The following is a 15,559-nucleotide window of genomic DNA, read 5'->3' as shown; positions in this document are numbered from 1 at the left end:
TATTGTGACACAAATAATCCAAACGCCAGAAACATTTCAAATGCAACACGTCACTTTAGGGAATGTCATCAGGGCGATCTTTCCTCTTTCCGTTTTAGATAAATAGAACGGTTGTCTCATTCACCCAGAGGAGGTCACAGGGAGAGAAGACTCTTGGGGAGAGAAGCATGGTGGATTTTTAGATTAAAAACTAGATCGCCTCAGGGGTTAAACCTGGGGTGGCATTTGGATTTGCACTTACATTAAGTATGCCTCTTCCCATAGCCTTCCCTCTCTCTTTCTTTTCCTCTTCTGGTGTCTTTTTTTTACATACCTGGATTATAATTAGATATACTATTTATTTCACAAGTTTCATGTCTGTAATGTGGTTATGACTAAGGCCTTATAGGCTGAAACGCGTCAACCTTTCCTATTGCGTTTGTCTACTGTGGCTTGTCAATAAATACGTCAAATGTTTAAGAGCAACGACCGGAGTGCGGATCATCTTTTCTTCATGGCTCTAACTGATGTTTCCGGTGATCCCGGGTCCCTGACCCTCTTTTTTTTCTACTTTATTTTCTACTTTACTTTTTCCTCTCTTCCGTCTTGCTCTCTGCTCTGGTTTCCTCCTTTTGATCGATTTTACAGCCTTCTTCGGCTGCCAATCGATGTCAGGACTGCCCACTAAGAAGGTGTTGACAAAGGTCCTGACCACCTTGGCAATAATGGGGTTTTCCTCTAAAATGCATATATGTTTTGTTTAAGTTGAATATACCTGTATGAGAAGGAGGCCCTTCCTCCTTTGCTTATGCTGTGTATGTACATTTATGTTCTCCATGTTGCCAGTCACAGCCCCTCCATGGGCAGACAAGATACGTTTGTATTGGTATACATTTTTGATATACAGACAATAAAACATTATTGAAACAGAAATTTAGTTAAATATGATCAGAAAGGAAGTTATGGCTATTCAATTGCTTGCAAATTCAATCATTTTGATCAAATTGCACATCATTCGGATATTTTTTTTTTTAAATAAAAGCAAGCATGGCTGTCCTAGCTCTGCACTTTCTTCCTACCAGCATGCTCCTTGTACTGCAGCACAACTGATTTGTTCCTTCTGCTACTTCTGCCTCCCTTAACCTGAACTTTGCTGTACAGGGACTGCAAGAGGAATTTACCAAAGTTAGGTACTTAAGTTGCTTTTGTTTAAAAAAAAAAAAAAAAACATTTAAGGATGTATTAATGATTACAGAGCTGCGTTTTCTTATATCCACTTAGAGTTCAGCTTTAAAGATCTGAGCCAGGATTGAAAATTAAATCTTGGTAGCCACTTGGGTCAAATTTGTAACTTATTAAGCTTTACTTACTTTGTCTTAAAAGTCATCTTGAGTGTCAGGATCAGAGATTACCGAAATCTGACAGCTGCTGTATCTGCTTAGAACAGGGGTAGGCAACCTCGGCACTCCAGCTGTGGTGAAACTACAAATCCCATCATGCCTCTGTCTCTAGGAGTCATGCCTGTGATTGTCAGGGTCTTGCAATGTCTCATGGGGCTTGTAGTTTCACCACAGCTGGAGTGCTGATGTTGAATATACCTGTATGAGAAGGAGGCCCTTCCTCCTTTGCTTATGCTGTGTATGTACATTTATGTTATCCATGCTACCCCTGGCTTAGAATTATCCAGTAGTGCACCAGTTCATCCCACTGGTTACAATCACCATGTTTCCTGTAAACTCAGTATTGTGATGTTCTGGGAACCCCAGTTGGTAAGATATGGGAAATAGCAGCCTCTCTAAATCTTTTGTTGGTATTTGAATAGTTACTGCATTGCATCGTGGGCTTAATCAACAGTTTATTGGTAGATTTCCCTTGTTGCATTTTTTTTCTCTTCACATGGCCGTGACTTGAAATGTTATCTGCATGTTTGTTTAAATTTCAAATTTGTTTATTTAGAAAGAAATCTGTGCGCTTTATGTTTATGCAATTGACAATTTTCTATTTGCACCCTAAGGGCCACAATTAGTGGCTGCTTCTCAAATGTTGTTATATTGTTCTATAGCAGTCAAAGACTGCATTTTCTGTTACATGATCACTTCCCATTTAGGAAATGCATTTCCTAAAAAAACAAAAAAAAAAACAACATCTCTGGTGTTGTCAACATTATGCTATTTGCATGTATTTTGTGACTGTACCTTAAAGCGGGAGTTCACCCATTTATAAAAAAAACGGGTAAGTACTGCACATATTTTAAAACAAATAGCCGATTCCCCTAGAGAAAACGAGCAGGAATCTAAGGGGAAAAAGTGCCCTCTAAGGGTGAACCCCCGCTTTAAAAAAAACATGCAAACCTGAACATTTTTTATAAAAATTTATTGAAAGAAACCTGCTGCATGCATTTCAATAATTTGCACCGACTTCTGTTCTGGAGAAGATACAAAATCCTTTTCTTGATTTGCCAAAAATCTATAGAATTGAAAAGAAGAAATACATTGTCCCTCAGTATTCTCAAATGGTTAGGTTGAATGAAAATGCTGTCTATTGATTTGGAACTGTGTAATCTTTTTTACAATTACATCTTATAACTTTTATATATATTATATCTCATAGACGTATGAGTGCTACCAGCAATGATGCAGAGGTTGAAGGGGTGGGGGGGTCAGCCAGTCAGTGCTCAAACCATACGCAGCACACTGCATCAAATGTTTTGTCCCAGAAGGGAGCCTCTTTTAAAGATGATGCACAAGAAAGCCTGCAAACAGTTTGCTGAAGACAAGAAGACTAAGGACATGGGTTACTGGATCCATGTCCTGTGGTCTGATGAGACCAAGATAAACTTATTTGGTTCAGATAGTGTCAAGCGTGTGTAGCGGCTACCAGGTGAGGAGTATAAAGACAAGTGTGTCTTGCCTACAGTCTTGCATGGTGGTGGGAGTGTCATGGTCTGGAGCTGCATGAGTGCTGCCAGCACTTGGGAGCTACAGTTCATTGAGGGAACCATGAATGACAACATTTACTGTAACATACTGAAGCAGAGCATGATCCTCTCCCTTTGGAGACTGAGCCGCAGGGCAGTATTCAAATATAACGACCCCAAACACACCTCCAACGTGACCACTGCCTTGCTAAAGGAAAAGATGATGGACTGGCCAAGTATGTCTCCAGACCTAAACCCTGTGGGGCATCCTCAAACGGAATGGTGAAGGTCTCTAACATCCACCAGCTCTGTGATGTCGTAATGGAGGAGTGGAAGAGGACTCCAGTGGCAACCTGTGAAGCTCTGGTTAACTCCATGCCCAAGAGGGTTAAGGCAGTGCTAGAAAAAAATGGTGGCCACACAAAATATTGACACTTTGGGCCCAATTTGGACATTTTCACTTAGGGGTGTACTCACTTTTGTTGCCAGTGGTTTAGACATTAATGGCTGTGTTGAGTTATTTTGACGGGACAGCAAATTTACACTGTAGCTGTACACTCACTACTTTACATTGTAGCAAAGTGTCATTTCTTCAGTGTTGTCACATGAAAAGATATAATAAAATATTTACAAAAATGTGAGGGGTGTACTCACTTTTGTGAGGCACTGTATATATTAATTTAAGTAAAATATAAAAAAAAAATGTCTACGTGTTACTTCTCAGTTCAGGAATTAAAGAATTAACTATACAAAATAGGGTACAGAATAAATAAAATAAAATAAATAAAATATGATCATATACGGTGCAAATTGAGTGAAAAAAGAGAAGTCACAATGCTTCAGAATCAGGATTTGGAATCTTGATTTAGCGCGATTCTATTTTCTCTTTGTTCATGTTATACTGTGTTTTATGTCATACAGAAGAATTGCTGCTTGTGATAATTTGATCTGGTTTTTATTCCTTTTAGCGCAGTTTTTTTCCATACTCTTTCTAATGATATATATATATATATATAACTAGTATTAATATTTTTTGTCTCCGCAGAATTTTTTTCAAGGAATGATATTTGACTTTGTCACAAAACAAACCTTTGACATTTTCATTATGTGTCTCATTTTCCTTAATATGGTCACAATGATGATTGAAACTGACGACCAAAGCAAAGAGATGGAGAACAGATTGTATTGGATCAATGTGGTGTTTATTATACTTTTCACTTGCGAATTCCTTCTAAAGTTCATATCCCTGAGACAATACTACTTCACCATTGGATGGAATATATTTGATTTAGTTGTTGTTATACTTTCTATTGTAGGTAAGATGCTGACCTTCTTATCATAATCAGTTTACTTTACACATTTTGGATACATTAGCTGCCTCCGAAAAATAAGACTAGAAACAGCTAGATTGGGATATTTATTTTCAAAAAATGCACAGTTATTTCCAGTTGAGTCCAATGAGATTTGAAACTTATAGTCACATGGCTCAAAATGGAGTGCCCTAGCATAGAGTACCTTCCAACTTTTTGAGATAGTAATGAGGGACACCTATTAGCAAGAGTATGTTGGCATAGGACACACCTCCTGTCATGTCCCCTAAAGGACAATTATACCCCCAATTGCTTATTTTTACTACTATGATTCCTTTTATACCGGCTTTTGAAATTTACAAATGCAGCAATTTACAAATTGGATGAAAGGTTTAGCACTGTGAAAAACTTTTTGAAAGATTGAAAGTGAATTTCATATACAACTATGCTAGACCAACATGAGGGACAAATGAGGAAAGAGGGGCAGAAAAACTTTGTTCCAAATCAGGGACAGTCCCTCGAAATCAGGGACAGTTGGGAGCTATGCCTAAGGCCCCTTTTTACACCGGGGCGGGAGGTGCGGTGGCGGTATAGCGCCGCTATTTAATTTTTTTTAGATATTTTTATTAGGTTTAAGACAAACCAACAAATAGAAAAACATACAAAAAAAAAACACCAGACAACCTGGTCATAAACGTTAGGCAATACACTCAAACATAGAAAAATAAACTGACATCAGTGCAAAATATAAAGTAGGCACAGTGGTAAAAGGATCAGGTATAATACCTGGATATAGCAAAAGCTGAGTTCCAGACATTAGAGATCCGTGAGGCACGGCCCATCAATGGTCAAGCAAGAGTAGTACAATCAGTGCTGGGAGAGGGTTAGCGGACTAGCCAACCATCTACCCCAAATTTTGTGGAAGGTTTTGTTCCTTTCCGGAGTTCAAAAGTAAGTTTATACAGTGGGATAGCGTCATTAATACGTTTTAACCAGAGGGATTTCAGAGAGGTCTGTGTGCCCTTCCAGGACAGTAAAATAGCTTTTTTAACATAGAAGAAGAGTATACGGAGCAGTCTCTTGGCATGTGATGATAGGTGTAATTCGCTAAAAATGCCTAATAGGCAGTTCTTGGGGTGGATTATGTTTGGGAGGCCTAGCGCCGATGAGATGAAAGCACCCACTTCTTCCCAGAAGTCCTGGACTACCGGGCATGTCCAGAAGCAGTGTAAGAAATCCGCCTCCCGGTCACAGGCGCGGAAACAGGCAGCCAAGGGCAGGAGACCCATCCTGTGTAACCTAGCCTGAGTGAGGTGGGTTTGATGGAAAATTTTGACCTGTATGATGCGGTCCCGGGAAGCAATAACAGAGGTTTCAGCCCTGGTTCACACTGGGTACGATTTGGAACGATTTGAGATGCGATTTGACATGTCAAATCGCATCTCAAATCGGCAGCAATTGTCGGCAATGGCACTGTCCTAATCAGTGCGAGCCCGCATCTGCGATTTCAAAAAGTAGTTCCTGTACTACTTTTTGCGATTTCAGGCCGCGATTTACATTAAATTGCGGCCGAAATCGCGGCAAAATCGCGGCCGCGAAATCGCGGTAAAATCGCGCATTTTACCGCGATTTTGAATTCGCAGCAGTGTGAACCTAGGCTCATACGTATCAGTAAATTCTGACCAGTCCTTATCTACCAGGGAGATGTCCAGAGAGATCCATTTTACCTGAGCTTTGTATAACCTGGGGTAGCGCTGCTATTTTTAGCGCCGCTATACCGTCAGAATTGCGGCGGTATTCGGCCCGCTAGCAACCGAAAAAGGGTTAATACCGCTGGCAATGTGCCTCTGCAGAGGCACATTGCCGGCGGTATACCCGCGGTGTCCCATTGTTTTCAATGTGGAGGAGCGGTAAACACACCGTTCCTCTCACCGCTCCAAAGATGCTGCTGGCAGGACTTTTGGAGCGGTCCCGCCAGCGCATCGCCTCAGTGTGAAAGCACTCAGGCTTTCACACTGGGACTGCAGGGCAGGAGTTTTTCAGGCGGTATTTAGGCGCTATTTTTAGCGCTAAACCGCCTGAAAAATTCCTCAGTTTGAAAGGGGTCTTAGGCCCCATACACACGAGAGGATTTATCCGCAGATACGGTCCAGCGGACTGTTTCCACGGATAAATCCTCTCAAAGATTTCCGCAGATTTCGATGCGATGGAGTGTACACACCATCGCATTGAAATCCGCGCGGAAATCCTCTGCCGATGACGTGTCGCGGCGACGGGCGCGACGCTGTCATATAAGGAATTCCACGCATGCGTCAAATCATTACAACGCGTGCGGGGAATCCCTTTGGACGAATGGATCCGGTAAGTCTGTACAGACGAGCGGATCCATCCGTTGGAATGGATTCCAGCAGATGGATTTGTTGTGCATCACAGCAAATATCCGATCTGCTGGAATCCATCCCAGAGGAGATTTCTCCGCGGAAACAGATCCGCTGGCGTGTACACACCATAGGATCTATCCGCAGAAACCCATTTGCTGGGATTTATCTGCGGATGGATTCTATCGTGTGTACGGGGCCTTAGGCTTACGTAAAGCTTTGTGAATTGAGCCTAATGAGATTTAATAATTGAAGCCACATGACTGTAAATATTCTTATCCTTGTGTAAAGCTTTGTGAATCAATCCTATAGTTTTCATGTTTCTCCCTGTGCCTGCATGGGTTTCTTCCTACACTCCAAAGACATGCTGGTAGTTTAAAGCGGTAATAAACTGCAAAAAAAACAAACAACTTCTCCCTGCAGATTAATGTCATAATGTGCTAGTATGTCATAATGTGCTAGCATTTCTAACTTACTTACTGACATATCAGCATGGATGTCGCACCACTTCCTTAAACTAAAATTGAGCTATTAATATTCCCCCCCGCCTGTGCCCCCCTCCATGACTTTTTAATGAGGGGAGGGACTGCAACCATCAGTCCCTCCCCTCATGCCAGAGTACTAGGTGTAATCCTAGACGTTGCCTTGTCATTTCAGCCTCAAGTCCAATCATTGTCAAAAGTTTGTAGAATTCACCTCCGTAACATCTCTGTTGTTCTCCTTTTTAACCACTTCCCTACCTTAGGACGTCATATGACGTCCTGTACTTTAGGGGGGAAATCTGAATTATGGGTGCAGCTATAGGCATCATTCAGATATCCTTCTTTTCAGGCGGCGATTCTGTGCACCATAAAAACAATCATAGAGGTGGTTCCTCTTCTTTCTTCGTTCTTATAGGTGGCGGGAGGGGACATCCCCCCTCCCGCCGCCATCAGGTGCTTCTCCGTGCTCTCCAGAGGCCCGGAGAATGAATCGGCCACCGCCGGATGAGGAGGATAGAGATTTCCTCTATCTATTTCATCTCTATGACCGTCGGAGGCTTGGGCGCGATGTTATGACGCCTGGGTGCCCAGAAGTAAACAAAGCCGCAATCGCGGCTGAAAGCATGAGATTGTGAAAAAAAATTCAACCATATCATGCTTTGAAGACTGGAGGAGAGATGTGGGGTCTTATTGACCCTGTATCTCTCCATAAAGAGGACCTGTCACTCACTATTCCTATTACGAGGGATGTTTACATTGCTTGTAATATAAATAAAAGTAATAAAAAAAAAATAGTGTAAAAATAAAAAAATTTGGTAAAAAAAATTGTCAGCGCTATAGAAGTACCTCAAATAAATAAAATTGTAAAAATTGCTGGTGCATTTGAAGGACAGTCTGTGCAGAAAGAACAGCAGATGGTGCTGTAAGGTATGTTGCTGCATGTCTGAGTTTGGCTTTAGCTATACTTCAAATGTATTTTATAGAACCAAAATAGATGCATGCATCTATATTGAGAGCAGCCTCATACTAATCCATCTTAGACTTTACTGCTTTGAACAGTCAAGGAGAAGAAACACAAGAATGACCTTCTGCTCTTTCATAGTCCGTTCAGAAGCTGGGATGAGTCCTTGACTAGTCTGTATTGCTGATTACATTTACAGAGAGGCTACAGAAAAGATATGGTTCTGATATTTGGAAGAAATGATTGAATGGCAAGACTAGCTGAACATAATTGCTAAATACCCATGCATACTGGAGAAATGTAAAGATTACATTTGCCCCAGTGCTCAATAATAGAAGATGTATGAGCGGCATGCTATTATTATAGCATCATTGCACAACGACTATAATGTTCCCAAGACAGTACTGGGGAACAAAGGTATCCTGTGTCCTTTACATTTATGCTGGAGCTTTATGCCGCGTACACACCATCACTTTATGTGATGGAAAAAAACGACACTTTCTGTGAAGTAAAAAATGACGTTTTTGAAACTTCAATTTTCAAAGACGAAGTTGCCTACACACCATCGTTTTTCTCACAATGTTCTTGCAAAGTGAGGTTACGTTCCACCACGTTTTCCATTGAAGCTCGCTTCATAACTAGCTTCTGGGCATGCGCGGGTGGAAAAACGTCTTAGAAAACGATGTTTTTTGCTACACACGGTCAATTTCTGTGAAGTAAAAAGTGTACTTTTGAAAAACGACACATAAAATTGAAGCATGCTTCAATTTTTTTTGGTCGTTTTTTACAAGACATAAAACGACGTTTTCCCCCACACACAGTCAATTAAAGTGACGTTTTTAAAAACGTCTTTTTTTCATCACATAAAGTGATGGTGTGTACGCGGCATTAGACATACCATCCAAGATAGGCTTTGACTTTAAACTTTTTCTAGTTATTGACAGAATGGGGCTGTCGGGTGCTTTAGGGTCATGGTACACTAGCGATATATATTGATCTCTTGCTGGCCAAATGAGGGAGGCATCACTCTGTGTCTGGGATTGAAATTCTGCAGAGTTTGTCAGGTAAGGAACATTTTATTCATCTGGCCAGTGAGGGAGGGACGTATGGAAATAGTTGAGCATTTCTGTGCACTTCTCAGCATTCCTGGTATGCCGTTGTACCATGCACCTTACAGTCCCCAACTCATTAATTTCCAATGGAAAGACAATGGCCCAGATTCTCGTATCTGGGCGTAAAACTGTGCGGGCGTAACGTATCGTATCTCGTTTACGTTACGCCGCCGCAAGTTTTACAGGCAAGTGCTTTATTCACAAAGAACTTGCCTGTAAAGTTGCGGCGGCGTAGCGTAAATCTCCCGGCGCAAGCCCGCCTAATTCAAATGAGCCGGGTAGGGGGCGTGGAGCATTTAAATTAGGCGCGTTCCCACGTCGAATGTACTGCGCATGCGCCATCCTGAAAATATCCCAGGATGCATTGCTCCAAATGACGTCGCAAGGACGTCATTGGTTTCAACGTGAATGTAAATGGCATCCAGCCCCATTCACGGACGACTTAAGCAAACAACGTAAATTTTTTAATTTCGATGCGGGAACGACGGCCATACTTAACATTGGTTGCCCCTCATATAGCAAGGGCAACTTTACGCGTCGCAAATCTAACGTAAACGTCGTAACTTCACTGCATCGACCATGCGTACGTTCGGGAATTCGCGTAATTTGCTCATTTGCATACTCGACGGGGAAAACGACGGAGGCGACACCTAGCGGTGGAAAAAAAATGCATTTAAGATCCGACAGCGTAAGAGCCTTACGCCTGTTAGATCTAATGGTTATCTATGCGTAACTGACTCAGTCGCATAGATACGACGGCCCAGATTAGGACTTACGACGGCATACATTGCGTTGCGCCATCGTAAGCCCTTTGAGAATCTGGGCCAATATCTACATGTGTATCTGTGTATTGTCTGAAATCAGCTGTGCTGTGATACACAGGCGTTGATTTTTTTAGGCCGGGTTCACACTGGTACAACAAATGCTCCGTCATTGGGAGCTCATGTCGCATGACGTGTGAAAATCAATGTTTGCCTATGGAAGCCGTCTTAACTGGTCCGACACAAGTCGGTCCGACTTTGAAAATGCTCCCTGTACTACTTTGGTCCGACTTTGATCCTACTTCAGCCCATTGAATATCACTGACATCGGATTAAAGTCGGATCAATGTCTTGCCTAATCTGACTTTGGAATGCGACTTGTGCTCGGATGATCTTGAGGAAGAACTTCGCGCTAAATAAAATAAAATAAAACAGCATGCCGAAAAAACGGCATGGGGGTCTCCCCAAAGTCCATACCAGACCCTTATTTAACCACTTAAGAACCGCCTCCTTCACATTTATGTTGTCAGAATGGCACAGCTGGGCACAGGCACGTACCTGTACGTCCCCTTTAAGTGCCCAGCTGCGGGAGCGTGCCCGCGACCTGGTCCCAAGCTCCGAGACCACGGCCGCGGGACCCGCGGACCCGATTGCCGCTGGTGTCCCGTAATCGGTCACAGGAGCTGAAGAACGGGGAGAGGTGTGTGTAAACAAACCTTCCCCGTTCTTCACAGTGGCAATGTCACTGATCGTCTGTTCCCTGATATAGGGAAAGGCGATCTGTGACGTCACACGTACATATTGGCCTAAACTGAGAAAAAAAAAAAAAATGTATATATTTTTGGGGGGTATTTATTATAGCAAAAAGTAAAAAATATTGTTTTGTTTTTTCAAAATTGTCACTCTATTTTTGTTTATAGCGCAAAAAATAAAAACCGCAGAGGTGATCAAATACCACCAAAATAAAGCGCTATTTGTGGGAAAAAAAGGACGCCAATTTTGTTTGGGAGCCACATCGCACGACCGCGCAATTGTCAGTTAAATCGATGCAGTGCCGAATCCCAAAAACTGGCCAGGTTCTTTACCTGTGTAATGGTCCAGGTCTTTAGTGGATAAGCATGCAGCCCGGCTGGTCAGGAAAGGGGATGGGGACGAGCGAGCGCCCCCCTTCCTGAACAAAACCAGGCCACATGCCCTCAACATGGGGGGGGGTGGGTGCTTTGGGGCAGGGGGGCCCTGCGCCCCCCAACTTCAAAGCACCTTGTCTCCATGTTGATGATGACAAGTGCCTCTTCCCGACAACCCTGGCTGTTGGTTGTCGGGGTCTGGGGGCGGAGGGGCATTATCAGAATCTGGGAGCCCCCTTTAATAAGGGGGCCCACAGATCCCAGCCCCCCACCCTATGTGAATGAGTACGGGGGTTCATTGTACCAATCACCTGGAAAGAAAAAGTGTCAAAAATAAAAAAACACTACACAGGTTTTTAAAGTAATTTTGATAGGCAGCTCCAGTGGTCTTTTAACTACTTCTCTGGCTCTTCTGCCTCCTCCGCTGATGTATCCTCCCCTCTCCGCTCTCTCTCCAGTTCTTGTCCCTCTGTCTCCTTCCGGGTCTCCTCTGCTATCTTCTGCTCTTTTGCCCAGTTTTCTCCGCTGTCTTCGCCCCCTGCTCTTCTTCTGATATTGACAAGGCGCTCTCCCCCGCTCTAATGCCCGATGTGCGGTGTGTCACTGCTTATATTGGCATGGGGCGGGGTTTGGTCAAAGGACAAGTCAGACTTTTACAAAGTCGGATCAAAGTAGTATCTTGTTCATTCATTCATGTCGGATGGATGTAGAACTGATGTCTGACTGGATGCACAGCAGATTTTGCACTCTCCAGTTTTAGTTGCTGTCGTAGGTACAAAATATGTACCTTTAGCTGCACTTCCCCTAACAACCCTAACAGCTCTTTTCACCATTACTGCAAATTTGTGACTTCTTCAGCTCTATACTGGAAGTTAATTAGCTGAGTGGAGAGTTGTAAATATCTAAATATTTCTCATCCTTCCAGGAATTAATTTGTTTTTTTCATCAAACACCATGCCTGATTTAAAGCGGAGGTTCACCCGCACATGACACTTTTTCCCCTTAGATGGATGCTCGTTTTGTCTAGGGGAATCGGCTAGTTGTTTTAAAATATGATCCGTACTTACCGTTTACGAGATGCATCTTCTCCGCCGCTTCCGGGTATGGGCTGCGGGACTGGGCGTTCCTATTTTGATTGACAGTCTTCCGAGAGGCTTCCGACGGTCGCATCCATCGCGTCACTAGTAGCCGAAAGAAGCCGAACGTCGGTGCGGCTCTATACTGTGCCTGCGCACCGACGTTCGGCTTCTTTCGGAAAATCGTGACGCGATGGATGCGACCGTCGGAAGCCTCTCGGAAGACTGTCAATCAAGAAGGAACGCCCGCACCCGAAGACCCATACCGGGAAGCGACGGAGAAGATGCATCTCGAAAACGGTATGTACAGCTCATATTTTAAAACAACTAGCCGATTCCCCTAGACAAAACGAGCATACATCTAAGGGGAAAAGATAAAAAAAACATAATTGGGTGAACTCCCGCTTTAATCTCTTTGTAAATATTTATAATAAGAAAGTGAATAAACTTTTTTTTTGAAGATTATTTTTATTGAAAGTTTTCAAGGTGCATATACAAAATAGTGGTGCCCACACAAACAAAGCCACCATACAACAGGCCATGCAGGGTCGACATTAACATTACACGTCGATATACTAGCAATGGTATCTTCACCACTGTCTAAAATAACAAAGATCAACTATCTCTGCTAAAAACAAAAAAACATACCCTTTGTCCATCCCTCTCCCCCTCCCCCAACTCATCTCCCAACACCCCAAAAATCACCTGATTTTGGAAGGGATAAAGTACACCTATATCAAAGTGCCAGAGTACATCCAAGTTATCTAACAATCACCAGTTGGAGTGATTACACCATTTGAATAATGAACAGGGAGTTAATTAGCTACCAGATCACTGGAAAAACCTGATGCAGTCCCACCCACTAAAAAAGGTCCTTTAAGACATGAGCAATCTCACCTAAAAAGCCCATGATACGGTATTGGCTACACTAATAGGACTACCAAGTTGACTCTACCATAGAGCCTTCCTGTCAAACTCACCCTGTAGTGAAAAAGTGAATAAACTTTAAATACATTTTTGATTATAACCCAATAAGTTAATCTATTTTTCATTTCATCTTAACAGGTATGTTTCTGGCAGAAATCATAGAAAAATATTTTGTATCTCCAACATTATTCAGAGTTATAAGACTTGCCAGGATTGGGAGAATCCTGCGACTTATAAAAGGAGCCAAGGGAATTCGTACACTACTATTTGCTTTGATGATGTCACTTCCTGCCTTATTTAATATCGGTCTTCTACTCTTCTTAGTGATGTTCATTTATGCTATATTTGGAATGTCCAACTTCGCCTATGTCAAGAAAGAAGGTGGAATTGATGACATGTTTAATTTTGAAACTTTTGGTAACAGTATGATTTGCTTGTTTATGATTACGACCTCAGCGGGATGGGATCTTCTGTTAGCACCAATTCTGAATAGTGCAGCACCAGATTGTAACCCAAACTTTGAGCATCCTGGAAGTTCTGTGAAAGGTGACTGTGGCAATCCATCAGTAGGAATTTTCTTCTTTGTTAGCTACATCATAATTTCCTTTCTCATTGTGGTCAACATGTACATTGCTGTCATTCTGGAAAATTTTAGTGTTGCCACTGAAGAGAGCGCAGAACCACTAGGAGAAGATGACTTTGAGATGTTCTATGAAGTCTGGGAAAAGTTTGACTCAACTGCTTCACAGTTCATTGAATACAGTAAACTCTTTGATTTTGCAGATTCCCTGGAACCACCTTTAAGAGTACCAAAACCAAATCGCATCCAGCTCATTTCAATGGATCTCCCCATGGTAAGTGGGGACAGAATTCATTGCCTTGACATCCTCTTTGCTTTCACCAAACGAGTCTTGGGTGAAGGAGAAGACATGGACAATCTGCGTTTACCAATGGAAGAACGGTTTATGGCATCAAATCCATCTAAGGTTCCTTATGAGCCCATTACAACCACCTTACTTCGCAAACAAGAAGAAATGTCAGCTGTTGCCATTCAACGTTGCTACAGACGTTACCACTCAAAAAAACAGCTAGCACGGACATCTCTAGAAGGCCAAAGAGAGAAAAATAAACGTGCTAGTGTTCGGGCTAAGAACAACAGAAGTGCTTTAAATAAATACAATGAAAACTCATCTACAGTTGAATCTGACATGTCCACCGCAACAACCTCACCGCCTTCCTATGACAGTATAGAAAAGACCCCGGAAAAATATGAAAAAAAACGGTCACAAAAAGAAGACATTTGTAGGGATAAAAAGGGATGCAAAAAATAATTGGGGATCACAAGATGCAGCATTTATGAAATCTCGACAGCTGATATGATCCACAGGTTTCTGCTTGGAGTTCTATGCCAAAATGTCTATTATATGTATGATGTAAGTTTAGTGCCTATAAAACCATGTAGAAATGAACTTTTGTATGAATTCAGTAAGTTAGTGAGCTTTTTATTAGGGTTCTTCTGTACTCGGATTAACCTACTCATGAACTGATGCAAGATCCGTATGTTAAACAGCTGGTCAATTGACATTAGGTGTCTCTATAATCTGCTGGACAATCACACTGACTGCTGCTTTTTTTAGGTCATTCTATCAGTGACTTATTCATATAATCACCAATGGATGCATTCTGTGGGATAGAGAAATTCTGTAGTGACTTTAAAAACATGGTGACGGAATGAACTTGAGAAAGAATTCAGATTGCGAGCAACTCAACACCATCAGAACACTTTTTTTTAAGCAATCTTCTGATGACTGTAGGAGATCAGGAGACATCCTGAAGTTTTAATAATCTGTTCAATAATGTTTATGTGCCTCTGACGTCACAAATGGTTCTGGTTTTCAGCTTCAGCGAGTGATATGCGTCTGTAAAGTGCTCTTCTATATAAAGAAAAGGGAAAAATAGAAAAAAAAAACTGAATATGTCACAAAGTGTTTGAGATGCTTCTAGATTCTACAAGATGGTTACAGCTTCTACAATAAGATTTTCAATTTTTACTTTATTTTTATTATTATTTTTTGTAAACTCCATTTAGTTTTGTTTTTTAAATTAAAGTCTTTGTTAAGTTCTTGAAAATTCTATGTAAGGCCGCGTACACACGGTCGAACATGTCCGCTGAAAATGGTCTGCGGACCAGTTTCCGCGGACATGTCCGACCGTGTGTACGGCCTAGCGGACAGATTTCCAGCGGACAAAAGTTTCTTAGCAAGCTAAGAAACTTGTCCGCTGGAAACATGTCCGTCGGACATGTCCGATGGTTAGTACACCTAATCGGACATGTCCGCTGGTTATGACGTGTAACCAGCGTCCCGAAATCCCGCGCATGCGTCGAATTGATTCGACGCATGCGTGGAAGCATTGCACTTCCGTGTTTGAGAACGTCGGTGTCTTCTACATCACCGCGTTCTCTGTCCGCGGGGATTTTGGTCTGATGGTGTGTACGCACATCAGACCAAAAGCTCCCAGGAGACATGT

The 15,559-nt window shown here is 42.2% G+C and overlaps 1 protein-coding gene across 1 annotated transcript in view; it reads left to right on the top strand.

Moving 5' to 3' along the window:
* Positions 1-15,239, top strand: part of LOC120944060 (sodium channel protein type 2 subunit alpha-like) — a 216,350-nt gene extending 201,111 nt beyond the window's left edge. Inside the window, exons 26-27 of the mRNA XM_040357834.1 lie at positions 3,942-4,212; positions 13,169-15,239. Of these exons, the coding sequence (XP_040213768.1) occupies positions 3,942-4,212; positions 13,169-14,361 (1,464 nt within the window). The 3' untranslated portion in view covers positions 14,362-15,239. The remainder of the gene's footprint in view (positions 1-3,941; positions 4,213-13,168) is intronic.
* Positions 15,240-15,559: the final 320 nt, after the last annotated feature.

Source organism: Rana temporaria, chromosome 6 (genome assembly GCF_905171775.1).
Source record: "Rana temporaria chromosome 6, aRanTem1.1, whole genome shotgun sequence".
In the NCBI taxonomy this organism is placed as follows: domain Eukaryota; kingdom Metazoa; phylum Chordata; class Amphibia; order Anura; family Ranidae; genus Rana; species Rana temporaria.
The sequence above is the reverse complement of the archived record's forward strand: the minus strand, read 5'-3'. Positions and strand labels throughout refer to the sequence as shown.